Source organism: Myotis yumanensis, unplaced genomic scaffold (assembly GCF_028538775.1).
Source record: "Myotis yumanensis isolate MYYU_CA2020_CCGP unplaced genomic scaffold, mMyoYum1.0.hap1 SCAF_1, whole genome shotgun sequence".
NCBI lineage: Eukaryota > Metazoa > Chordata > Mammalia > Chiroptera > Vespertilionidae > Myotis > Myotis yumanensis.
Window position 1 is genome coordinate 70,284,230 of NW_027223752.1, and position 25,628 is coordinate 70,309,857.

Consider the following 25,628-nt stretch of genomic DNA (forward strand, 5'->3'; position numbering starts at 1 on the left):
ACAAGCCTGGGTTGTGGGCTCCATCCCCAGCAGGGAGCGTTCAAGGCAGGTAATCAATGATTCGCTCTCATCATTGATGTTTCTATCTCTCTCTTCCTCCCTGAAATCAATAAAGATATATTTTGAAGATAAAAGCACCTTTCAGTCCACCTTCTATCTCTGGCTGAAGGTACTTTTTCCTCCTGCAAAGGAAGCATCCCTTAGAGCACTGGAGTGATTCCTGCTCCGCACCACCCTCCCCTCCACTGGGAGCCGTTTTGAACTAGAGGAATCTTGGGGGGCAGTCACACGCCCCGCTCCACCCTCCTGGCTTCCCCTTCTTGATTTCTCAGGGAGCAGCAATATCCAAGGGCTGACGCTCATGTTTTTCAAAAGAGAAATTAAGAAATAACTCAAGCTCCCAAAGCTAATCATGAATGGGCCTATTAACATCTCAATTGCAAAGTAGTTGAGATATTAACTGGCGTAAACCGTCATTCCAACGTGTAAGGGATGTAAAGATGGGCACCCGAGGCTGTGGGCTGAGGACTATAGAAAGGCTCCGGCGAGAGTCTGGCTTCAAGTTTCAATGGCCGTCAGCGGTGGTGAGTGACGGAAACCCGTGAGGACCGCCGGACAGCCTTCGTAAAAAGGTCAAACGAGGCGAGGATAACTTTAGAGTAACTTTCTAAAAATATATATATACATTATTGATTTTTTTACAGAGAGGAAGAGAGAGGGATAGAAACATCGATGAGAGAGAAACATCGATCAGCTGCCTCCTGCACGCCCCCCACTGGGGATGTGCCCGCAACCAAGGTACATGCCCTTGACCGGACTCGAACCTGGGACCCTTCAGTCCGAAGGCTGACGCTCTATCCACTGAGCCAAACCGATCAGGGCCATAGTAGCTTTTTTAAGGTGATGTTGGGCGAGTCTGGAAAACTTAACTCTTGAAAGAAAAGAATGCTTATCGAGAAAGATACAGGCAGGGTCTCTCTCCAGAGAACTGTTCACCTTCACCGTCCGGCCGCTCTCCCGCCGCGCCCCCGAGCCCGGCAGGTCGCCCCCTCTGGCGGGGGGTCACGCACCGGGGGCTACTGCACCCCCACACCACGGGCCGGCAGTCGGGCCGCGGACAGGAGGCCGGAGCCGGCCCGCCTGGGAAGTCCCGCCAGCCCGGCCCCGCCCCGCCCCCGGCCCCGCCCCGCCCCGCCAGTCCTCCGCTGGGCTCGGCCCCGCCCGCCTCTTAGCCCCGCCCCCTGCCCCCGCCCCGCCCAACCAGTCCGCCGCTGGGCTCGGCCCCTCGGCCCCGCCCACCTCTTAGCCCCGCCCCTCTGCCCCGCGGTCCAACCGTCGCCCTTCAGCGCCGGCCCCGCCCCTCCCCGGCCGCCTGCGGCGCGCCTGTGCCTGCGCCTGCGCAATCGCCTCGGAGCGCCCAGACCGGGATGGCGGCCGTTTTGGAGTCGCTGCTGCGAGAGGAGGTGTCGGTCGCAGCCGCCGTGCGGTGGATCGCGCGCAGCACCCAGAGTTCGGAGGTAACAGCGCCGACACGCCCCCGAGCCCGACCCGAGCCTGCCTTCCTCGGGAGTTCCCGCCCCGGAGGTCCCCTGCTCCTGGGGTGACTGCTGTCAGCCGGGCCGAGTGCGCTCCCACGGGGGCCGCCCCGCTCCGGCCCTGGACTCCCCGCTGACCCTCCCGCCGCTTTTCCCTCAGGAGGACGCCGGGGAGGCGGCCGCGCTGCGCTCGCTGCGGCCCCTGCGGAAGGAATTCGTGCCGTTCCTGCTGAACTTCCTGAGGGAGCAGAGCAGCCGTGTGGTCCCGCAGGGCCCCCCGACCCCCGCCAAGGCCCCGGGCTCCTCGGCCGCCCTGCCCGGGAGGCCAGGGGGCCCGCCGCGGGGCGGGCGCGGGGCGCGCAGCCAGCTCTTCCCCCCGACCGAGCCTCTGAGCGCCGCCGCCGAAGCCCCCTCAGCCCGCCGCGGGGGCAGGAGGCGGGGCGCGGGGCAGGCCCGCGAGCGCGGGGGCCGCGGCCCCGGGAGCCTGGAGGAGGGGGCCGGCGCGGAGAGCCTGCTCTGGGCGGGGAGCCGCAGGCCTCGGGCTGCCGGCAGTCCGGGCAGCCCCAGCCGCGCGCGCTGCGACCCGCCCAACCTCAGCAACCTGGAGGAGTTCCCCCCGGTGGGCTCGGTGCCCCCCGGCGGTGCAGGGTGAGCGCCGCCCCGCGCCCCGCGGAGGGCGGTGCTGGGGGAGCCAGGCCCGGGGCCAGCAGGGCGAGGCAGGGCTGGAAGGTGGGGTGCGGGGTACCCACAGTGAGGAGGGGCCCCCCGCTGTGGTCGGGATGCCGGGGGTGGGACCTGGAGGACACCCTGTGGCTGCTTTCGGCAGGACGAGGCCTTCACGCAGGATCAACCCCACCCCGGTGAGCGAGGAGCGGTCACTCTCCAAGCCCAAGACCTGCTTCACTTCGCCCCCCATCAGCTGTGTCCCCGGTGCCCAGCCCTCCGTCCTGGACTCGAGCCCCTGGGGCCAGGGCCTGGCCGCGGGGTGCAGAAGTCTGCAGGAGGAGCGGGAGATGCTCAGGAAGGAGCGGTACGGCCTGGGGCCCGGGATGTTCGTGTCCTTCCTGGGGTGGGGGGGGGGGGGGGTGTCTGCCAGGCTTTTCCCTGGTGCTGGTGGCCCCCGGGGGCCTTGGGCCTGTGTCTTGGCCTGGTCTTCTCTGGAGGACCGTGAGCCGGGCTGTGGAGGGGCAGCCAGGCCGAGTGCGCATGGGACCGCTGTCTCCACAGCTCTAAGCAGCTGCAGCAGCCGCCTGCTCCCGCCTGTCCCACCCCAGAGTCGGGGTCTTCCCTGCCCACCCGGACGGGAAGCCTCACAGCTGAACCTGCTGACCCTGCCAAAGTGTCTTCCCGCCAGCGCCTGGAGCTGGTGGCCCTCGTCTACTCTTCGTGCATTGCAGGTGAGTGAGAGCACAGGGTGCTGGAGCGGAGATACTTACGGAGCTATAGGGTAAGAGAATTGATACGGCGTGTAGAAATTGAGCCTTGATTCTTTTATTTTAATGTTTAAAAATATATTTAAAATATGATCATTACAGGTTATTTTACAGTCTGAGATTGTCTGTATGTAATAGAAGCATTATAATGCAAAATTTTCCAAGTTCTGAGTAAAATTTCTTTTGAAAACAGCAGTTACGAGACATTTTTTGTCCCCTCTCCCTCCCCCCAGCCTTGATTCTTAATGGTGCTCAATGCATTGGGGTTTCTTTTTATATCCAGAAAACCTGGTGCCGAATCTCTTCTTGGAGCTTTTCTTCGTCCTTCAGCTCCTTACTGCCCGGAGGATGGTGGCTGCTAAGGATAGTGACCTTGAACCCAGTCCGGGAGTCCTAGGTCAGTGAGCAAGCCTTTTTTTGAGAAATGGGGTCTAGAAATGGAATAATTTTTAACTGAGCTTGATACTATCATTCTAGATTCCCTGGAAAGCCCACTATTCCAGAGTGTGCACGATTGTGTCTTCTTTGCAGTGCAGGTTTTGGAACATCAGTTTCAGTGAGTTTCCCCAGCTGAGGCATCCGAGCCTTGTCCCCATTGTCCACTTGGTTCTCTGGCCAAGTGGGGTACAGGCTTGTGCTTAACACAAGTGTGCAGTGACCGTGGATCTTTTCCTACATGTAACCCTTTAATTTTGTGTCAAGGCTATAAATTTGGCCTGTAAAAGAGTCAAACTGCCTGCTGTGATCTTGGTGACTGACCTTTGTTCTGGTTACTATCTCATGTTCCTGTCCTGCTCTCTTGCTCCCTGCTCCATAAGGTCTCATTTCCTCCCCTTTTACTCTCATCATCCTTAATCCTTGGCCCATGGCTTTGCCTTACATACCTGCTCCATGCTCTATACTCTGTGTGGTATGCTGGTGCCAGCTTCCTATTTGCAGTGTGTGTCCCATTACATTCATATATGCTCTTGACCCTGTAGAATTCTTTCCTACCTGGACAAAGGGACCTTGAAGCTGTTGGCTGAGAATGAGCGGCTGCTATGCTTCTCACCAGCTCTGCAAGGCCGCCTTCGAGCTGCCTATGAGGGCAGTGTTGCCAAGGTACTGACCCCACCCTAGATGTCGACTGGCCCAGAGCCGACCCTTCCCAGCCTCATAATTCAGGTGGCCCAGTTCATACCACTCTGCTGTCCTGTGATCTAACTGGGCAGGAATAAGGGGATGAAGTTTTCTGAGCATACACTCTGCAGGCTTCTGTTCCTAATGTCATTGCCATATTTTAGGTCTCTCTGGCGATGCCACCCTCTGTTCAAGCTGTCTCCTTTCAGCCAGAAACTGACAATCGTGCCAACTTCTCCAGTGACCGAGCCTTTCATACTTTTAAAAAACAGAGGTAATAAGAAAAAGGAATTTGGGGGGGGAGGGAAAGAGGCCATTTTTACTCTGGGATAGGCAACTTAGGTCATTTTCATAGAAAGCTGATCAACTTTCAGTACCCCGAGATATGTCAGGCATGTGGTGGGCTGCTACTGGGTTACAGCATTGTCATCCTGTAGAGAACTTCAGAGAACACGAGGAATGGGGCTGTGGGTAATCCTGTCATCAGTTCTTCTGAGTTAGGGAAGGTGCTTCTAGGATTGAGTTCGATCAGTGGGGAATGAGATCAGCTGTGCCCCAGTTCATTAGGCATTCTTGTGTGTCTATCAGGGATGTGTTTTATGAGGTGCTTCGAGAGTGGGAAGATCGCCATGAGGAGCCTGGCTGGGATTTTGAGAAGGGCTTGGGCAGTAGGATCAGGTAGGTGCTCACCTTGTCTTGCTGCTTCCAGCAGCGAGCAGCTCAGTGGTGCTTGGGTAGCTGGTTGCAGGAAGGCTTTTCTCCACTGCTTCCAGCCTGAAGCTGTTATCCTTCGTCCTCCTTAATCTCTCTAGGTACTGCCAATTCTGCCTCTACTCGGAGGGATTTGTCTCTCCAGCTCCTTCCACTCAGAAATGACTCATACTTGTTCTGTGGTGGTGAATGCTTGGAAAAGGGCAAAGCTCTTACTCCAAGTTGCTTGAGTTTTGGCCAAAGTTACTGGTTCCAGCGGTTCTCAACCTGTGGGTCACGACCCCTTTGGCGGTCGAACGACCCTTTCACAGGGGTCGCCTAAGACCATCCTGCATATCAGATATTTATATTACGATTCATAACAGTAGCAACATTACAGTTATGAAGTAGCAACGAAAATAATTTTATGGTTGGGTCACAACATGAGGAACTGTATTTAAAGGGTCAGAAGGTTGAGAACCACTGGGTTAGACCCTTTCCAACCTCCATTTTCTCTGTTGTCTAGTTTGGCAATTCTAATCACTTGGCATAGCTAGGTAACTAGGATGCAGAAAGAATATTCTCTGTCAAGTGATCTACCTTCCACATGGGTCTTGAGCTAACTGGCTCTCAGTGAGGATTGAAGATTAGGGGGTGATACTATTTCTTGCTTGGCTAAGTGTATCTCTAGCCTTGAGGGGATCTCACTGAGTCTCCCTTACCTTTTCCTACCTTCTTGTGCTGGCCCGCTATGGCAGAGGTCTGCTCAAAGGGCCCGGTAAAGGGCTGAAAGGCCCAAGAATTGGCTTGTCTACCTCTTTTCTCCTTCCCTCACACTCCATTCCCATCTCTTATTCCTCAGAGCCATGATGGGTCAACTCTCTGCAGCTTGCAGCCACAGTCATTTTGTTCGGCTTTTCCAAAAACAACTTCTCCAGGTAATAACTCCAGCAGGAGATTAATCTACAGTGAACAGTAGGCCTGATAAGACAGTCAAGTAATGGCTGGGATTGTGGGGGCAGCCAGTCAAGTCCTGGACTGGGGTTTGAGCAGGAGTTCTGCTTCTTGGGTGGTGGTTGAAACTCAGGCAGTCAGAGAGGAGCCAAGGCGCTCTCTCATATGCCCTGCACCCCCAGTCCTGGGCCTCCTCTCACATCCGTACCTTCCTGCCTGCCTCCAACCTCTCACTACTTTCTAGCCCTTGAATTCTGTTGTGGTAGAAAGAGTATAGGCTTTAGCCTCAGATGGGCCTGGTTTCAGATCCCAGCTCTATTGGCCCTAGGCAGATGTTTCATCTTGCAGTTGCAGTTTCTTCACCTGTAAAACAAGAACATACTCCCTATCTCAAAAAAATGTATCTGTGGCACCTGGTAGAGGGTTGGCATTCCATAAATGTTTATTCTTTATTTTGTTCAATCCTTTTTAAAAAATTATTGTGTTTTTTAAATTATTATTATTTCTCTCCTCCCCACTGCCCCAGATGTGTCAGAGTCCTGGTGGTGCTGGGGGCACTATCTTGGGTGAGGCTCCAGATGTGTTAAATATGCTTGGAGCTGACAAGTTGGGACGGTTGCGGCGCCTACAGGAACGGCTTGCAGCCCCTCAGAGCAGTTGTGGGCCCTGCCCACCCCCCTCCTTCCCAGGCTGTCAGGGATTCTTCAGGGACTTCATCCTGAGTGCCAGCAGGTAAAGAAAGGTTCCTGTGTCTTGCAGTGAGTGGGACAGAGGTCCAGGAGAGGTTTGTCTTCCCAGAAGGGCAGACAGTTCTCTCCCCTTTGCCTAAATATAACAGGGTGGGACTGGGTGATATCTGGACTCCTTCTAGCTCACACTTCCTGCCTCCACTTTCCAATTACAGTTGAAATTAAATATTATATTAGTTTCAGGTGTATAGCATATTGATTAGCTTACAAAGTGATCACCCGGATAAGTCTAGTACCCACCTGAAGCCATAGATATTTCCTATGCTGTGACTGTTTTTATAACTGTCAATTTAATCCCTTTACCTTTTTCACCCATATCCTCAACACCCCTCCCATCTGGTAACCATCAGTTATTCTCTTGTGTAAGTTTGTTTATATTGTTTGCTAGTGAAATGACATGGTATTTGTCTCTGACTTATTTCACTTAGCATAATATCCTCTAGGTCCATCTATGTTGTCACAAATAGAAAGATTTTATTATTTTTTTATGGCTGAGTAATTTCCATTATATTTACACTATGTACCACATCTTTATTCATTTGTCTGCCAATGGACACTTAGGTTGCTTCCATACTAGGCATTTGGAAATAATGCTGCAGTGAACATACTGGTGCATAAATCTTTTTGAATTAGTGTTTTGGATTTCTTTGGATAAATACCCAGTAGTGGAATTAATTGCTGGGTCATATGATAGTTATATTTTTAATGTTTTGAGGAACCTCCTTACTGTTTTACATAGTGGCTGTACCAATTTACAGTCCTGCCAATAGTACACCAGGGTTCCTATTTCTCCACATCCTAGCCAGCACTTGCTTGTGTCTTGATGATAGCCATCAAGGTGTGAGGTGATATTCATTTAGGTTTTAAAAATGTGAGCATCTTTTCATATGTCTGTTGGCCAACTGTATGTCCTCTTTGGAGAAAGGTCTATTTAGGTCTATCCTCTGCTCATTTTTTAATTGGTTTGGTGTTTTTGATGTTTAGTTATATGAGTTCTATATGTATCTTGGATATTAACCCCTTATCAGATATGTTATTGGTGAATACCTTCCCCCTTTCAGTAGGGGAGGGCAGTTGGGGATGATCAGGCTGGCGGGGGGGGGGGGGGGGGGCGGCAGTTGGGGGCAAGCAGGCCAGTGAGGGGGGCAGTTGGGGGCGAGTAGGCCGGCAGGCAGAGTGGTTAGGGGCAATCAGGCAGGCAGGCAGTTGAGCGGTTAGGAGCCAGCAGTCCCAGATTGCAAGAGGGATGTCCGTCTGGGATTGGGCCTAAACTGGCAGTCGGACATCCCCCGAGGGGTCCCAGATTGGAAAGGGTGCAGGCTGGGCTGAGGGACACCCCCTCCTGCACGAATTTCGTGCACCGGGCCACTAGTGTTGAATAAAACTAAGTGGACATCCCTGTCTTTCCTGATGTTAAAAAGCTTTCAGATTTTCACTGTTGAGTATGATGTTAGCTCGGGGTTTATTATATACTAGAGGTCCAATGCACAAAATTTGTGCAAGAGTAGGCCTTCCTTCCCCTGGCTGCCGGCACCAGCTTCCCTCTGGCACCTGGGACCCAGGCTTCCCTCGCAGCCCTGGCTTCTTCCGGAAGGGCATCCAGTCTAATTAGCATATTATACTTTTATTATTATAGATGGTCTTTATTATGTTGAGGTATGTTCCCTCTATCTCACTTTGGAAGTTGGATTTTGTCGAATGCTTTTTCTGCATCTATTGAAATGATTATATGACATCTATCCTTCATTTTATTTATGTGATGTATCACACTACTTCATTTGCAGATTTTGAACCAACCTTGCATCCATGTTTATATTAAATTTTTCTTGTTTCATGACATAGACCTGAATTTTCCTCATAGAACTCCTTTGGTTGTGCCACATAGACTTTTTGGGTCATCTGTGTCTTCATTTTCATTTGTCTCAAGGTGTCTTTTGATTTCTCCCTTCATCTAATTGTTAACCCATTCATTGTTTAATAACATGTGATTTAGCCTCCACGTTTTTATGTGCTTTTTTACTTTTTCCCCTGTAATTAATTTATAGTTTCATACCATTGTGATCAGAGAAGATCTTGATATGATTTCAATCTTCTTAAATTTATTGAGACTTGTTTTGTGGCCTAACATGTAATCTATCCTGGACTATGCTCCCTGTGCACTTGAAAAGAATGTAAATTCTACTTTGGGTTAAAATGCTCTGAAAATATCAATTAAATCCATCTGTTTCATTTAAGGTTGCTGCTTCTTTGTTTCATTTAAGATCATTGTTTCTTTGTTGATTTTCTGTCAGGAAGGTATACCCATTAATGTTGATGAGGTGTTAAACTCCCATACCATTACTGTATTACTATCTGTCTTTCCCTTTATATCCGTCAATATTTGCTTTATGTATTTAAAAAAAAAATTTTTTTTTTAAAATATATATTTTATCGATTTTCTTACAGAGAGGAAGGGAGAGGGATAGAGAGTTAGAAACATCGATGAGAGAGAAACATCGATCAGCTGCCTCCTGCACACTCCCCACTGGGGATGTGCCCGCAACCAAGGTACATGCCCTTGACCGGGAATCGAACCCGGGACCCTTGAGTCCACAGGCCAACGCTCTACCCACTGAGCCAAACCGGCCAGGGCATGCTTTATGTATTTAGATGAGCCTGTGTTGAGTGCACAGGTGTTTACGAGAGTTATACCCTCTTAATGGATTGACTTCTTTATCATTATGAAATGCCCTTTTTGTCTCTAGTTACAGCCCTTGTTTAAAGTCTAGGTTGTCTGATAAAAGTATTGTTACTCCAGCTTTTTTTTGTTTCCATTTGCATTAAAAACTTTTCCATCCCTTTACATTCCATTTGTGTCCTTTTTTTTAAAGTATGTTTTTATTGATTTTTAGAGACTGAAGAAGGGAGAGGGAGAGATAGAAACATTGATAGAGAAATAATCAGTTGTCTCCTGCAGGCCTCTATTGGGGATCCAGCCCACAACTAGGGCATGTGCCCTGACAGAATCAAACAAGCAACATCTTGGTTCATGAGTCCTCACTCAACCACCGAGCCACACCAGCTGGGCTCACTTTGTGTCTTTTGATCTGAAGTAGGTCTCTTGTAGGCAGCATATGTACTGGTCTTTTCTTGTGGTGTGTGTCCATACAGCTGCCCTATGTCTTTTGATGGGAGCATTTAGTACATTTACATTTAAAGTAATTATTTTTTTAAATAAATCTTTATTGTTCAGATTATTACAGTTGTTCCTCTTTTTCCTCCCATAGCTCCCCTCCACCCGGTTCCCACCCCACCCCATGCCCTTACCACCCCCCACTGTCCTCATCCATAGGTGTAAGATTTTTGTCCAATATCTTCCCTCACCCCCTTCACCCCCTTCCCCCCGAGAATTGTCAGTCCCCTCCCTTTCTATGCCCCTAATTCTATTATATTCACCAGTTTATTCTGTTCATCAGATTTTTTATTCACTTGATTTTTAGATTCACTTGTTGATAGATATTTGTTGTCACTTTGTTGTTCATATTTTTTATCTTTATCTTTTTCTTCTTCTTCCTCTTCTTAAACAATTCCCCTCAGCATTTCATATAGTACTTGTTTGGTGGTGGTGAACTCTTTTAGCTTTTTCTTATCTGTGAAGCTTTGACCTTCAATTCTAAATGATATCTTTGCTGGGTAAAGTAATCTTGGTTGTAGGTTCTTGCTTTTCATCACTTTGAATATTTCTTGCCACTCCCTTCTGGCCTGCATAGTTTCTATTGAGAAATCAGCGGACAGTAGTATGGGTACTCCCTTGTAGGTAACTGACTGTTTTTCTCTTGCTGCTTTTAAGATTCTCTCTTTGTCTTTTGCCTTTGGCATTTTAATGATGATGTGTCTTGGTGTGGTCCTCTTTGGATTCCTTTTGTTTGGGGTTCTCTGTGCTTCTAGGACTTGTAAGTCTATTTCTTTCACCAGGTAGGGGAAGTTTTCTGTCATTATTTCTTCAAATAGGTTTTCAATATCTTGCTCTCTCTCTTCTTCTGGCACCCCCATAATTCGGATGTTGGTACACTTGAAGTTGTCCCAGAGGCTCCTTACACTGTCTTCATATTTTTGGATTCTTTTTTCTTTTTGCTTTTCCAGTTGGGTGTATTTTGCTTCTTCGTATTTCAAATCTTTGACTTGATTCTTGGGATCCTCTAGACTGCTGTTGGATCTCTGTAAATTATTTTTTTAAAAATATATTTTATTGATTTTTTACAGAGAGGAAGGGGAAGGGATAGAGAGTTAGAAACATCGATGAGAGAGAAACATCGATCAGCTGCCTCCTGCACACCCCCTACTGGGGATGTGCCTGCAACCAAGGTACATGCCCTTGACCGGAATCGAACCCGGGACCCTTCAGTCCACAGGCCGACGCTCTATCCACTGAGCCAAACCGGTTAGGGCTGTAAATTATTCTTTATTTCAGTCAGTGTATGCTTAATTTCTGATTGGTCCTTTTTCATATCCTTGAGGGTCTCACTGAATTTCTCAGAGGTTTCTAGAAGATTCTTGAGTAACCTTATAACTAACTGTGGTTTTTAACTCTATATCCAGTATTTTGCTCTCATCCATTTCTTTCATTTGCGACTTGTTTCTTTGTCTCCGCATTTTGGCTGTTCCCCTGTGTTTCTTTCTATGTACTAGGTAGCTGCTAAGTCTCCTTGAGTTGATAGAGTGGCCTTGTGTGGTTGGTGTCCTATAGGGCCCAGTGGCTCAGCCTCCCCAGTCACCTGAGGTGGACGCTCTTGGTGCACCTTTTTGTGGGATGTTTGTGCAGTCTTGTTGTAGTTAACCCTTGATTGCTGTTGGTATCACTGGGAAGAATTGACCTCCAGGCCAATTGGCTGTGGTGATCAGCTGTGTCTACACTGGAAGATCCATTGCGCAGGAGGCACCCTTATGGAGCAGGACTTGCTTCAGTGGGGCTTTGGTGCTGAGTCTGCCCTTTGAGTGTGTCTCTTACGGATGTGAAGAGTTGTAATCCGGTATGGTCTCACTCTGACCACTGGGTACACTGGCTCTCAGATCTCCAAGGAGGTGCAAGGTCAGCCAATGTCTGGGGCCGCCCAGCAGGAGCCACAGAGACATCTGCAGATTCCTCCTCTTTGTATAGGGTTTGGAAGTGCCCAGATGAGGCCAGGCCCAGCTGTGTAGCAAGACCGGCAGGGCCGTGGGCCTTCTTTGGAAGCTCTGGGGCTCTCTGACCCAGCTGCAGTTTGATAGGTTTTAGGCGAAAGGACAGGCCATTCATATGCAAAAGCTGATGCGCACAACTTGGGTGGGGTTGTAAATTGGGTGGGCAGGGTCTCTGGGAATCACCAGGGTGGAGCAAACAGCAATGGCTGCCAGTCAGCCCTGAGCCAGAGAAGTCCCCAGTTCTCTGTGTCCCACGCCCCCATGCAGGAACAATGATCACTGCGAGCCCCTCTAAGAGAAAGCCGCCCTTGCGTTCCTGTCCCGATGCCAGACAGTCCAGTTTCTCCCCGTATGTACCTGGGTCCCCCAGAGTCTCACCCGGAACTGGAGTTCAGAACAAGCGGGAGCTTGTACCTCCCGCCCAATTAAAAGAGCAGCACATCCAGGTGCCAGCACTTTCCGCGCCTCCGCACCTCCTACCAGTCTCAATGCACCTTCTTCACCTCTCTAGTTGTGGAACTTCCACTGAGCCAGCCTTCCCACGGTTCTGGGTGGTAGTTGTTCTGCCGTTTAGTTGTAGTATTGATGTAGTTGTGAGAGGCAGCAAGTACTGGCGCTTACCTATGCCGCCATCTTGGTTCTAAAGTAATTATTGATAGATATGTAATTACTGCAACATTTTGTTGTTTTCTGATTGTTTTTGTAGTTCTTCTCTGTTCTTATTCTCTTCCTCTCTACTTGCATGTTGATGAGTTTCTATAATATTGTATATGGATGCCTTTCTCTTTATATCTTGTATATCTCTTGTAGATTTTTGGTTTATGGTTAACATGTGTTTCATATATACCAAGCTATGTTTATAGCAGTCTATTTTAAGTTGATGGTCACTTACATTTGAACATATTTTTAAATCACTACAATTTTTACTCACCACCTTAACATGTAAGTTTTTGTCATTCTTTTTTACTTCCCTTATATGTGTGCTTGTGTATATCTCTAATTGTAATTGCACATGATCTTCCTACTTTTGCCTTTTAACCTTTGTACTAGCTTTATAGTTGGTTTATCCACCACTTTTTTTAAGTGTTTTTGTCAGTAAGGATTTTTTTCTTTCCTATTTTTTTTCTTATTCATATCTTTATCTTTTTTTTTTTTTTTTTTTTCTTAAGTCCCCTTGAGCCCTGGCTGTTGTGGTTCAGGTGGTTGAGCATCATCCCATGCGCCAACGGGTTGCTGGTTCAATTTTCTGGTCAGGGCACATACCCAGGTTGTAGGTTCGATTCCCAGTCAGGGTGCATGCATCAGGAAACCAATTGATGTTTCTCACATCGATGTTTCTCTCTCTCTCTCTCTTTCTCTCTCTCTCTAAAATCAATAAAAACAACAAAAAAGAATGTCACTTTGACATTTCTTATAATACTGGTTTAGTGATGATGGACTGCTTTAGCTTTTTCTTGTCTGGGAAACTATCTTTCCTTCGATTCTAAATGATAGCCTTGCTAGATTGAGTAATATTTTTTGTAGGTCTTTGCATTTCATTACTTTGAATATTTTGTGCTAATCCCTTTGGTCTGCAAAGTTTCTGTTGAGAAATCAGCTGACAGTCATATGGGTACTCACTTGTAGGTAACTAAATGCTTTTTTCTTGCTGTTTTTAAGATCTTCTCTTTGTCTTTAATCTTTGACATTTTAATTATGTGTCTTGGTGTGGACCTCTTTGGGTTCATCTTGTTTGGGACTCTCTGTGCTTTCTGGACTTGTATGTCTATTTCCTTCACCAGGTTAGGGAAGTTTTCCATCATTATTTCTTCAAATAGCTTTTTAATTCCTTGCTCTTTATCATCCTTCTGGTACCCCTGTGATATGAATGTGGTTACTCTTTTTTTTTTTTTTTTAATATATTTTATTGATTTTTTTACAGAGAGGAAGGGAGAGGGATAGAGAGTTAGAAACATCAATGAGAGAGAAACATCAATCAGCTGCCTCCTGCACACTCCCCACTGGGGGCGTGCCCGCAACCAAGGTACATGCCCTTGACCGGAATCAAACCTGGGACCCTGGAGTCCGCAGGCTGACGCTCTATCCACTGAGCCAAACCGGCTAAGGCGAATGTGGTTACTCTTGATGTTGTCCCAGATGCCCCTTAAACTATTTTTTTTTAATTCTTTTTTCTTTTTGGTGTTCTAGTGGGTGCTTCCCCTACCGTGTCTTCCAGATCACTGATTCAGTCCTTTGCTTCATTTAATCGGCTGTTGATTCCCTATAATGTATTGTTTATTTCTGTTATTTTAGTCTTCATTTCTGACTGGCTCATTTTTATAGTTTCTGTCTCTTTGTTGAGGTTCTCACTGAGTTCATCTATTCTTCACCGATGTTCTTTGAATATTTTTTTTTTCCTCTTGGTTTTAAAACAGCCAATCTCTACTTGGCTTCCTCTTACATGGCCTTCTTGCCCTATTGAGCATTCTTTTTTAAAAAATATTTTTATTGATTTTGAGGGGAGGGGGGGAGAAACATTGATGTGAGAGTGCAACATTGATTGGCTACCTCCTGCATGCCCCATACCAGGAATTGAGCCCACAAATCCTACATGTGCCCTGACCAGGAATCAATCCAGCAACCTCTCAGTGTGCAAGACGACTCCCAACCAACTGAGCCACACTGGCCAGGGGCCTATTGAGCATTCTCATAACCAGTGTTTTGAACTTTGTATCTGGTAGATTGCTTGTCTCCATTTTATTTAGTTCTTTTTCTATAGTTTTTCCCGTTGTTTCATTGGGACATGTTTCTTTGTCTCCTCATTTTGGCTGCCTCCCTCTGTTTTTTTCTATATATTAGGTAGATTTGCTATGTCTCCTTGTTTTGGCAAAATGGCCTTATGTAGTAGGTGTCCTGTGAGATCCAGTAGCACAGTCTCCTCATTCACCTGAGCTAGTGCTCCAGGGGTGTCCCTTGTGTGGGTTGTGTGTATCCTCCTGTTGTAATTAAGCCTTAATTGTTGTTGGCCCATCAGTGGGGTGGGATTGGCCCTCAGTCTGACTGGCTGTGAGGGCTGGCTATGACTACAGTAAATAGCTTTTATGTGGGGCTGACCTCACAGAGCAAGTGTCACTTCAGCAGCGCTCTGGTTCCAGTCAAGTCCTCCCTTTAGGTATGTTGTTTGTCAAGCTAGTTGGCTAGTGCTCTGTTGTGATCTGAAGTCAGCCATCTGGTGTCTTGGTTCTGGAGCCTCTTAGGAGGGGCTCCAGTGCAGCCATGATCAGTTGCCATTGGCTGGAGCTACAAAGTGACCTATGTTTGGTTGCCACTTGTGCTGGGTTTAGCAGTGCTTGGGAGAGGGTATGCTGTGAACTGAGGCCGGCTGCTACTAGCGCCCTTTGGTAGACAGCACAGTTGAGCTTAGGCCTCCCACCACTTGTTCTTGGCGTTGGCTACTTTGTTGGAGCTATGTTCCCATCTTAGACTGGCTTCCAGTCATGCTGGGCTTGGGACTGCTTGGCAAGAGGCAGAGGGCACACCACGGCCAGCCTCTGCATGTTCGGGTTTGTGGACCTTTGAGAGAGTTTAGGAAAGTTTAGAGTGCAAGCCAAGGCAGGTCACTTGTGTGGAAAACCTACTGGAAGTGGCTTGAGCCATGCACACGGGGAGGGGTGGATTGGGGTCTCAGGATCCCCAGGGCCAGTGAACTGTGTTATCCCAGATAATGGAGAGCACAGATTTCCGGCTGGGTGGGGGTAGAGCCCAAGAAAGGAATAGTAGTGCCTGTCAGCCTCTCCATCCCTGGACAGAGCTGCCTGACCTCTCCCCTTCCAGCCCTTGCCCTGAAGCTAGTCAATTCAATTCCTCCCCATGTGTCCCTGGAGCTTTTCAAGCTGCTGCCCTTGTGCTGGAGCCAGAGGGAGTGAATTTGTGAGCAAGTGAGTCTGCGCACTGGCTCCTAAGAAGGAATGCTAGGACTTCAGCAGCCTATGTCTCCCTGGGATGAAGTCCCGCTGAGTTTCACAGCCGGACATTATAGAGACTCTTGTCAGCACTGGTAGCCTGGGCTGGGGAGCCTGGTGTGGGGCTGGGAATCCTCCCTCATCAAGGTGGACCTCACAACTGAGATAACCCTCCTGATTCTTAATCACTTGTGGGTGTGGGACCAGTCGGTTCCATGTCTCCACCCTCCTTCCAGTCTCAAAGTGGCTTCTTTATATCCTTAGTTGTAGGACTTCAGCTAGTCTTCAGGTGGTTCTCAGTGATGATTATTCTATTTTTTAGTTGTAATTTTTATGTGGTCATGGGAGGAGGAAAGCACAGTGTTTACCTACCCTGCCATCTTAAGATCTTGTTCTTTTACCCACATGAGAAACCTCATTGTTCCTTGGCCTTCCATCTCTGAGCCTTTCTGTCTGGAGCACCTCTTCTCTATTCTGGTTCTTCCTACAACTGTTCAGTGTCTTTTTTCTTTCTTGCTCCCCTTCCTAGCTTCCAGTTTAATCAGCATCTCATGGATAGTCTGAGTTTGAAGATTCGGGAGCTCAACAGCCTTGTCCTGCCTCATCCTGAGCCTAGTGATGAAGATGGAGAGTCAGATGTGGACTGGCAGGTTAGAAAGCAGAACAAGGGAGTGGAAGTGGTTCTGACCTAAGAGGGAAGGGGTGTTTTCAAGAACTTTGTAACAGATTTGGATTTTTTCTAGAAGCCTTATGCTTAGGACCTTTTATTTCCCTGATCTCCTGCAGGGTGAACGGAGGCAGTTTGCTGTGGTGCTGCTCAGCCTGAGGCTTCTGGCTAAATTCCTGGGCTTTGTGGCTTTCCTTCCATACCGGGGGCCTGAACCACCCCCAACCCGTGAGCTCCAGGACTCCATTCTGGCCCTGAGAAGCCAGGTGAATAGGGGCTCTGGTAAGGAGGGAGCTGGAAAGAGCCACAGGGCACTGGAGTTAGAGGACACGTCCCAGTCCCCTGAGCCTGCTGACCAAGTTCTGGCCCTGCCAGGTGCCCCCAGTACTGGATGTACGAGCTCTGCTACAGCAGGGGCTGCGGGCCCACCGAGCGGTGCTCACAGTGCCCTGGCTGGTGGAGTTCCTCTCTCTGGCTGACCACATTGTTCCCATGCTGGACTATTACCGCAGCATCTTCACTCTCCTGCTACACCTACACCGGTGAGTAGAGAAGGGGCAAGGCTAAAAATGGTGCGGAGAGAATGTTGCTGAGGTTGCTGTTTATGAGGAGAATACGCAGCCTATGCTTCCTGTCTGGTACCATAGCCATCACAGAACCTCAGAGGGGAGGCTGGGTTTGGTCCTCAAGGAAAGACACTGGGTAGTTACTTGCCCTTTTCTGTTCCCACATTGGGCCAGCTGAGAGGGAGCACAGATCTGAGGGGCACTGAAGAGATCCTGGTCTCCTGCATGACAGCAGTCCCTTTTGGGTCTGCTTTTGAGAATTCCCTTCCCAGCATAGCTTTCTTTTACTTCATACCATTTCTTTCTCAGCACAAATGCCCTTGGTGCCCTCATTTACCTTTTAGGAGCTTGGTTTTGTCTAAGGACGGTGAAGGGGAGATGTGCTTCCTGAACAAGCTGTTGCTGCTTGCTGTCCTGGGCTGGCTTTTCCAGGTTGGTGGAGTGAGAGTGCAGATTGGGAAAGGAGGGGAGAGACGACTGTGGCTGGAGATGGGGAGAATGTCTGAGTCTGATCAAGGTTGGGGCCAGAAGATGAAGGTTCAGAGGAGGTATGGGAATTACTATAGTTTCAGAAGAAGGTTGCCTAAACCCAGAAATCATGCGGTAGGAGGTATGATGAAGCTCTGAAGTACTGACTGGAGCTTGTACTGCTTTAATCTCATCAGATTCCCACAGTCCCTGAAGACCTTTTCTTTGTGGAAGAGGGTCAGGTGGTTGTCTTTGAGGTGGATACAAAAACTTCAGAACATGGTTTGGTAAGTGTTGGGGTCCAGCCAGAGCCATAGGGTCCACAGGAATAAAGGAGACCATCCAGGATAGAGACTGAACTCTCATGTAGTTTTTGTACCTGACTGTCCCATTTCTGGCACACTGGGAAGGAAAAGAAGCCTGCCTGCCTTCCCAGTTTTGACCTGTTCTCTCCCCAGGATGGCGTGCCTGTGGTGGACCAGCACCTGCTCTACACTTGCTGTCCTTATATTGGTGAGGATGCTTGTCCCTCACCCCCAGTAGTCCTTACTTCTTGGGCATTCCCCAGGTGCCTCAGCCTCTTTACCTGACAAATTCTTAAAGTTCAACATGCTTTTTGTGAGTGTATGTCTGGCGGAGAGGGTTTTGGAACTAAGTACTTGGTTTTCCCTGATGCAGGAGAGCTCCGCAAACTGCTCGCTTCATGGGTATCAGGCAGCAGCGGGCGGAGTGGGGGCTTTGTAAGGAAAATCACCCCCACCACCACCACCAGCCTGGGAGCCCTGCCCCTCAGGACCACCCAGGGGCTGCAGGTGAGAGGCAAGGTGGAGGCAGGGGCCACCCAGTGGGGAAAAGGGAATCCTACACGGCACCGTTCCCTTCTCCCCATAGGCACAGTTGGCCCAAGCCTTTTTCCACAACCAGCCGCCCTCTCTGCGCAGGACTGTGGAGTTTGTGGCAGAGAGAATTGGTTCTAACTGTGTCAAACATATCAAGTGAGTGTGGGTTGAGGGGTTTGGGAATGGAGGTGTTGGTCCCAGTCTCATTCTCTTACCATTTTTTCCCTTTTAACTCCGTAATACCTTGTTACCAAACTGAGGAAAGTCAGTTGTGGGGGATTCGAGAAGAAGGGCGAAGGGTGGATGGGGGGAGGCTGAAATTGCTGTTTTTATAGTTAGTTCTGATCAGATTTCCTTGAATTTGCAGCCCCTTTCTGATTCAACCCTTCCAACTACCTCCAAACATTGCTGTCCCTGCTACAGGGCCACGCTGGTGGCAGATCTGGTGCGCCAGGCCGAGTCGCTTCTTCAAGAGCAGCTGGTGACGCAGAGACAGGAAGGGGGAGATCCAGGCCAGCTGTTGGAGATCTTGTGTTCCCAGCTGTGCCCCCATGGGGCCCAGGCATTGACCCAGGGGCGGGAGTAAGAGATGCCAGTCTGTTTGGACTCTCCTGCTAGCTTATATTTTTCTGACCTTTTTTCCCCCTTTCACACTCATATCCTTTATTCTATGTCCTCTTCCACCTCACTTTTTTCAATCTTTTTTTGCCCTCCTCTGTAAGCTATCTTTGGCTTTAGAATTTTTGGGACCCAAAGTCCAAATTGAAGAGCAGGTGGTTGGGGTTCCCCTTCCTCCCAGCATCTGGGTGGGACCCGAGGCCTGACAGTTCTTCTCCCTGAGGCAGAGCCCTCCCTGCTTACATGATTGGTGCACTCAGGACATGTCCCTCTGTGGGTCAGGCTGACCCTCCTGTCTCCTTTTAGGTTCTGCCAAAAGAAGAGCCCTGGTGCCGTGCAGGCACTGCTCCCTGAGGAGACTCCGGCAGCCGTACGTAGGAAGGAGGCCTGGAGCTAGCGGGCTGGGTGGTTGGTGTGGGACAGGTGTGTGCTCTTGACCATGAATGTGAGGCTGCTGGCAGTAGGTGGGTCAGTTACGGACTTGGGCTTTCGTCATCATCCCCAACCCTCCCCTAGCCCGACTCTGCAGTCCTTCTTGTCACAGGTTCTGAGCAGCGCAGAGAACATTGCTGTGGGGCTTGCGACAGAGAAAGCCTGTACTTGGTTGTCAGCCAACATCACAGGTAAGGCCCAGGCAAGGGGAGTGGCTGACCCAAGTTTTTCAGAAGTGGACTGGCAGCAAGTTGGAAGCCATCTGGGGGAAACGGGACTCAGAGCCTGCTGGGAACAGTGAAGGGCATGGGTAGGCATGCAGGGCTGCTCTGGTGACACCTTTTCTGTTCTCCCTTTGACCTGCAGCACTGATCAGGAGAGAGGTGAAAGCGGCAGTGAGTCGCATGCTTCGAGCCCAGGGTCCGGAACCGGCTGTCCGGGGGGATCGGAGGGGCTGCTCCCGTGCCTGTGAGCACCATGCTCCCCTCCCCTCCCACCTCATCTCCGAGATCAAAGTACACAGTTCCCTACACCCTTCAGCTCCTCTCCCCGACTCCCTGCTCTTTTCCTGGCCTCCCTCCTCTCTCACATCAGCTCTAGTATTTGTCGCAGCTTTCTGTGTTCTCCAGCTACTTCCCGTTTTGTTTGATACTGAATGGGATAAGGTAGGACAGGGTTGAAATGAATGTCTTTATTAATTGCTCTTTGACTTTTGGTATTTGAATCACCTGAAAGGGGGAAAGGGTAGATATGAAAATTTTTCACTAGATACATATTCCACAGATGGTAAAAGGGGGTAGGTGGTAAGTGGCTGTCCAGTGAAATAGGAATTTTTAAGGGGCAGTCACCTGGTATTGGGATGTGATTTCAGAAATGTTCTATGTGGGAGGTTAATGCTTGTTGTTTTGTTTTAATATATTTTTATTGATTTTTTTCAGAGAGGAAGGAGAGGTATAGAGAGTTAGAAACATCAATGAGAGAGAAACATTGATCAGCTGCCTCCTGCACACTCCCTACTGGTGATGTGCCCGCAACCCAGGTACATGCCCTTGACCAGAATTGAACTTGGGACCCTACAGTCCGCAGGCCGACACTCTATCCACTGACCCAAACCAGTTAGGGCAATGCTTGTTTTGTTATAGGCAGTAAGAATAATCTATCAGTGCTTTTAACTTGATTTTAAAAAATCGAAGACTAGCCCTAGCCGATTTGGGTCAGTGGATAGAGTGTCGGCCTGCGGACTGAAGGGTCCCTGGTTCGATTTTGGTCAAGGGCACATGCCTGGGTTGCAGGCTCAGTCCCCAGGAGGGGGCATGCAGGAGGCAGCCAACCAATGATTCCCTATCATCATTGATGTTTCTATCTCTCCTTTCCTCTCCCTCTCTGAAATCAAAAATACATTAAAAAAAAAAGTCAACAGTAACTGAAACAATTGTTTAAAAAACAAAGACTATTTAGAGCCAAGGTCAGCAAACAGCCCTTGCCAAATCCAGCCTGTGCTTGTTTTTTAAGTAAAGTGTTATTGGAACACAGCCACATTGTTCATTTACGAATTGACTGGGGCTATTTGTGTGCTACCGCGCAGAGCTGAGTAGTTGGGCAGAGACCTCATGGCCTGCGAAGCCTCAGCTATTTACTGGTTTGTCCTGGTCTAGGAGAGTAGTGTAGGAGTAAAGATGTGGACTAGGGACTAAGAAGGAATGACTAAAACAGAGAAGAGGCTACACAGCAATTAGCTACTATTTTTCAATATACAGAAGATTTCTATACTGAAACCTCAACTCTCCTAAGATGAAGAGACTAGCATAAAGGACAGAAAATATTATGTGTATGCCGTAGGCTGGTTCCCCTAAATTCTTTCAGAATGAGATGCTCTCTGGGAATTGGCTAGGTATGGCTTTGTCTCTTGAACTCTGGCAGCATGTTCCTCAGCTTACCTGCTCCATTTGTTCCCTCTGTTGTCCACTTGGTTGCTTCTCCCAGTTGTGCTGTCCTGCTCCAGCCTCCAGTCTAAGGGCACCTTGGCCCAATCACTTCACCCCAGGGGCCCTGCTTCCTTTTCCTCTGCCTCTCTCCACTGGTTGAGCCCCACCCCAAGCCATATTCTCCTTGGCCTCACTCTCTTCCTGCCCCTGCTCTCTCTAGGATGTGCTCTCTGTGGCCGTGGGGCCTCGAGACCCTGAGGAAGGAGTGTCCCCAGAGCATCTGGAGCAGCTCCTAGGCCAGCTGGGTCAGACACTGCGGTGCCGCCAGGTTAAGACATGGCAGCATGCTCTTCTTGTGTGTCCTTGCATGTGGCTAATAACCAGAGCCACATTGGCTCAGGGCTGCTACTCTAAGGATGGTGCTAACATCCAGGGTCTCCTTGCTTTTTCCCCCCAGTTCCTGTGCCCACCTGCCGAGCAGCATCTGGCAAAGTGCTCTGTGGAGTTAGCATCCCTCCTTGGTACGTCTTGTCATCTCACTCTTGCCAGATCCCCCCATCTCAGGGTTGGGTGCAAACATGATTAGAACTCGGAAACTTTCTTCTCTTTCTCCAGGGGGCAGGCCAGGTAACCCTGTTCCGTTTCTTAAAGCTTGGCTTTCCTCTCTTCCCATAGTTGCAGACCAAATTCCTGTCCTAGGGCCCCCAACACAACACCGGCTGGAGAGAGGGCAGGCTCGAAGGCTCCTCCACATGCTGCTTTCCCTGTGGAAGGATGACTTTCAGGTGCCTGTTCCGCTGCAGCTCCTGCTGAGCCCAAGAAACGTGGGGCTTTTGGCAGACACTCGGCCAAGGGAGGTGAGTCAGAGAGGTGGGTGGATAGGGGCAGACAGGCTTCCTAGCCCTTTGGGTCATGTTTTCATACCTACTACCCTCACCCTGAATGCTAAGAGCTTGTTTCTTTTGTTCCTCCTTTTCTGGCAGCTTGCTCATTTCTGTTCCATGTCAAAATGGACTCCCATAGAGGTTAACCTCAAGTCTTCTCCCTCCTCAGCAGCTCTGTCCTCAGTCAGGGTCACTGGGTAGTCCTTCTAGCACCTTGACCTGCTGCATGTGTGTTGCAGTGGGACCTGCTGCTGTTCTTACTCCGGGAGCTGGTAGAGAAAGGTCTGATGGGACGGAAAGAGATAGAGGCCTGCCTGGACAGCCTCCATGAGGCCCAGTGGCCAGAGGTAAGGTGCCCTCATCTTTCCTGACCTAGAAAAAGAACAGGTATCATATGTCCCTTTTATCCTGAAAGGGGGCAAGTGATGGTGCCTGGCATTCTTAGCATCTTTCCAAAGCTCAGTGGATTTTGTCAAGTGTCTTCAGGACCACCCTAAAGTGGAGTGGCTGTTCTGGTGGGCCTTCTTCACATTTGAGCAGCTACTGAATGAAGGACCGTGTCAGTGGAGGAAGGGAAGATGGAAGGCAGGTATAGTTGGAAAGGAGCATGGCATAGTGAGTGTGGGTTTTTAAATCAGTAAGCTGAATTTTAATCTCATCTAGTACTTAATGTTATGATTTAGGGCAAAGAATTCATCTTAGTTTAACCATAAAATGGAAATAATTCATACCTCCTAGGGTTTGTCAAGATGAAATAATGTGCATAGTAAGTACTCGGGTGGTGATAAGTACTCACTAGATGGTTCTGAGCCTCCCATCAGAGTTTACTCTCCGAGAGTACTTAATGGGGCAAGGTTTCAAGGCCATTTCAGTGTAGAAGGCAGTTAGGAAATATGATAGCTAGGGCTTGATATTTGTGATTTTTAGTAGAAATGATGAACCATCCAGAATTACGTGTCTGCCTTTTCTGTCATGTTTTGCTTATTGCAGGACTTTGCTGAAGAATTAGCAACACTGTTCAATCTGTTTCTGGCTGAGCCCCAGGTGCCAGAACCCCAGCTAAGAGCTTGTGAGCTGGTACAGCCAAACCGGGGGACTGTGTTGGCCCAGAGCTAGGACTGAGAAGTGGCCCTGCCTTGAAGTCTCATCAGAACCCTGGCACCCCACCTGACTGCCTCAGGAGGAGACCCCAGAGCCCAGTGCCACCCCAAAGTGCCCAATGCTGACTGACCCCTGCTGGTGCAGGAGTAGCTGAATCTGAAATTAGGCTTCCTGCTTACATGTGAAGTAAGTATGTGGCTGCCTGGCTGCTCGCCACCCTGAGTCCTTGAAGAAGGCGGAGGGAACCCTCACCTAAAGGTTCAGGATTACGGTGGAAAAGCCTAGAGACTCCAGCCCTGGAGCAGAAGAGTTGGCATTTATTACTTGGATACTAAATGAAATTATGTGTGTGGGCTTGAGCCCCACTTGCTGCTATCCCAGCATCTCTAAGTCTGGTTTGGGAAATCATGACAGAGGCAAATGACATTAACTTGTGAGTAAAGTTAAAACATGAATCTTGAGAGTCTACATTTTCTTACCACTAGGAGCTGAACTGCCATCTCCTTAAAAATGCACAATAGATGAGGTGGGGCGCTCCCAACAGAAACCCAGCCCTAAACCCTGTACCTCTCTGCCTTCAGTCCTGTGCAAGTAACTCTTGACCCTAAATCCAGGAGCCAAGGGTGGGGGCAGAACACTAGAGCTTTTTTTAAATAAACTTCTTTACCGAGGGCTTCCTGTCTTGTTATTTTCACCTGATTCTTCCCTGTAGAAGGCTCGGGGTGGGCCTGGAGCTGGGTACAGCTGTACTATACCTAGCACTGCCCGGGAGGGCCCTGTTGACTCATTGCCAACGGTGTTGGCTTCTGTGCCCCTCCCTTGAAAGGTGTAGAATAAGCTTCTACTCACCAGTGCTCCCTACTAAACTAGGTGTGGGGCAGCGCTTGTTATGCTTGTTTTGTTAGGGCTGGGGAGCCGGGGGTGGGGGAGAGTGACTTGGCTCACAACAAAAGCATTCTCTATGTCGCTAAATGATCCATTGATTTTTGACTAATCATGCACTGCCTTGATAATGTGAATTAAGATCTTATAAAAGCTACTTGGGCAGTGTGTACAGAGATTCAGGTTGCTGGGGAAGGAGGAGGTACTCAGGGAACCCTGTTTGAAACGGCCTACCAAGTACTGTCTGTGGGTACTTGTGTATTTCTTGGGGAAAGTTCCGAGACCTCTGACCCAAGGGTGAGTCTCTGGGCCTAGAGGGGTCTGCTGTGTGACAGTAAAGCTGATGAGAATTAAGTCTCTTAACACCACTTTGCAATCATGCTTCTGTCCAGTCAGGTGTGCCTATGCCTTTCCCTTCCCCTCAGTTGATTTCAGTCGCTCCTTTAACAATCTCATTTTCATAGGCCTTTGTCCTTTAAATCTAATTTATACTATAGCAATTTAGGACGTTCTCAATGCCTGAGAACCAACTTTCTGCACCCATTAGGGGTGGCTGAACAAAAGCACTGCCTCCAGAAGTTGAGCCCCAAGGTTAAGCAGCAGCTACTTCAGACACCCTGCTCTGCGTGAGGGGGATGGGCAGGCCAGCATCGGGGAAAGCCTGAAGGCCCAAGGATGATGCTCAGTTAAACTTCGCACAGCCCAATTCAGGAAACTTAATGCTGGCCTGTGTGAGTGACTCTTAAAGGCCTACTCTAAGCAGTAAGATAAGAATCACAGAAGCAGCTAATGCAGCGGTTCTCAACCTGTGGGTCGCGACCCCTTTGGCAGGGGTCGCCTAAGACCATCCTGCATATCAGATATTTACATTACGATTCATAACAGTAGCAACATTACAGTTATGAAGTAACAATGAAAATAATTTTATGGTTGGGTCACAACATGAGGAACTGTATTTAAAGGGCCAGAAGGTTGAGAACCACTGAACTAATCAGCTAGTGAACTTGTTTTTTTCTATGTACAGGGTGTCCCAAAAAAGTACACACTTTAACAGCTGATGGCTGTTTTGAAGATGAAATGTATTTTAATAAACATAAAAATAATTTTATAATTCAAAGTGTTTGTATACATTTTTTTTGAACACCCTATATCTGTTCTCAATTATTAAAAACAATGAATTTCAAAGTGTAGTCTCCAGGCCACTGAATCAGAAACTCAAAGGGGGCCCAGCAAGTCCTTTTGGTGATTCTGCTGCACAATGAAGTCTGTAAATCATCTGTCTAAACCAAATTCTGACTTTATCATGATTGTTTAGGCCTGTGGATGATCTTTAACACTTGCATTTTGCCATATCAGCCTCAGTTAATATTCTTTTAGGTTGCTGACTCTCAGGCCTGGTGTGTGGTTTCTCTAGTGAGGGGATAAGGTCACCTCTGGGCTACCCATATGCTCAGATTCCCATTGCTGGCTCTGTCTCAGAAGCACCTGTTAAAGAAATACCTTCCATGGGATTGTGGTCACTGTCAGGTGTGGTAATGACTGTCCTGGAATCCTCCCTCATTGGTACTTGGGCTACAGCTGGCCATAATTGGGCTACTAACCTGGCTGCTATTTACGTACCTTAAAGCAGTGCTGAGTTCATGGAAAGCAATATAATTGTACTAG

General features: G+C 48.7%; 1 protein-coding gene and 1 non-coding gene across 8 annotated transcripts; one reads left to right on the plus strand and one right to left on the minus strand.

The window, feature by feature from the left end:
* Nucleotides 1-1,427: 1,427 nt before the first annotated feature.
* On the plus strand, nt 1,428-23,755 carry CDAN1 (codanin 1). 7 transcript variants are annotated; one of them, XM_070424320.1, is made up of 29 exons: nt 1,428-1,517; nt 1,696-2,183; nt 2,362-2,565; nt 2,763-2,932; nt 3,252-3,365; nt 3,446-3,524; nt 3,949-4,069; nt 4,252-4,361; nt 4,676-4,765; nt 5,640-5,715; nt 6,258-6,463; nt 16,111-16,231; nt 16,368-16,514; nt 16,624-16,790; nt 17,159-17,246; nt 17,480-17,569; nt 17,741-17,795; nt 17,961-18,094; nt 18,174-18,277; nt 18,545-18,703; nt 19,046-19,109; nt 19,284-19,362; nt 19,538-19,686; nt 21,317-21,424; nt 21,554-21,617; nt 21,772-21,953; nt 22,220-22,327; nt 22,458-22,565; nt 22,971-23,755. In XM_070424320.1, exons 1-29 carry the CDS (start codon nt 1,428-1,430, stop codon nt 23,094-23,096), a joined length of 3,801 nt encoding a protein of 1,266 aa, XP_070280421.1. In that variant the 3' UTR covers nt 23,097-23,755. The 7 variants fall into 7 exon arrangements, with proteins under 7 accessions (XP_070280421.1, XP_070280442.1, XP_070280452.1 ...); XM_070424341.1 differs by having other exon boundaries at nt 22,458-22,569; nt 22,971-23,063; XM_070424351.1 differs by having other exon boundaries at nt 22,426-22,569; nt 22,971-23,055.
* Nucleotides 9,033-9,112, minus strand: TRNAH-GUG (transfer RNA histidin (anticodon GUG)). The gene has a single exon. It is a non-coding gene; the product is annotated as a tRNA-His (tRNA).
* Nucleotides 23,756-25,628: the final 1,873 nt, after the last annotated feature.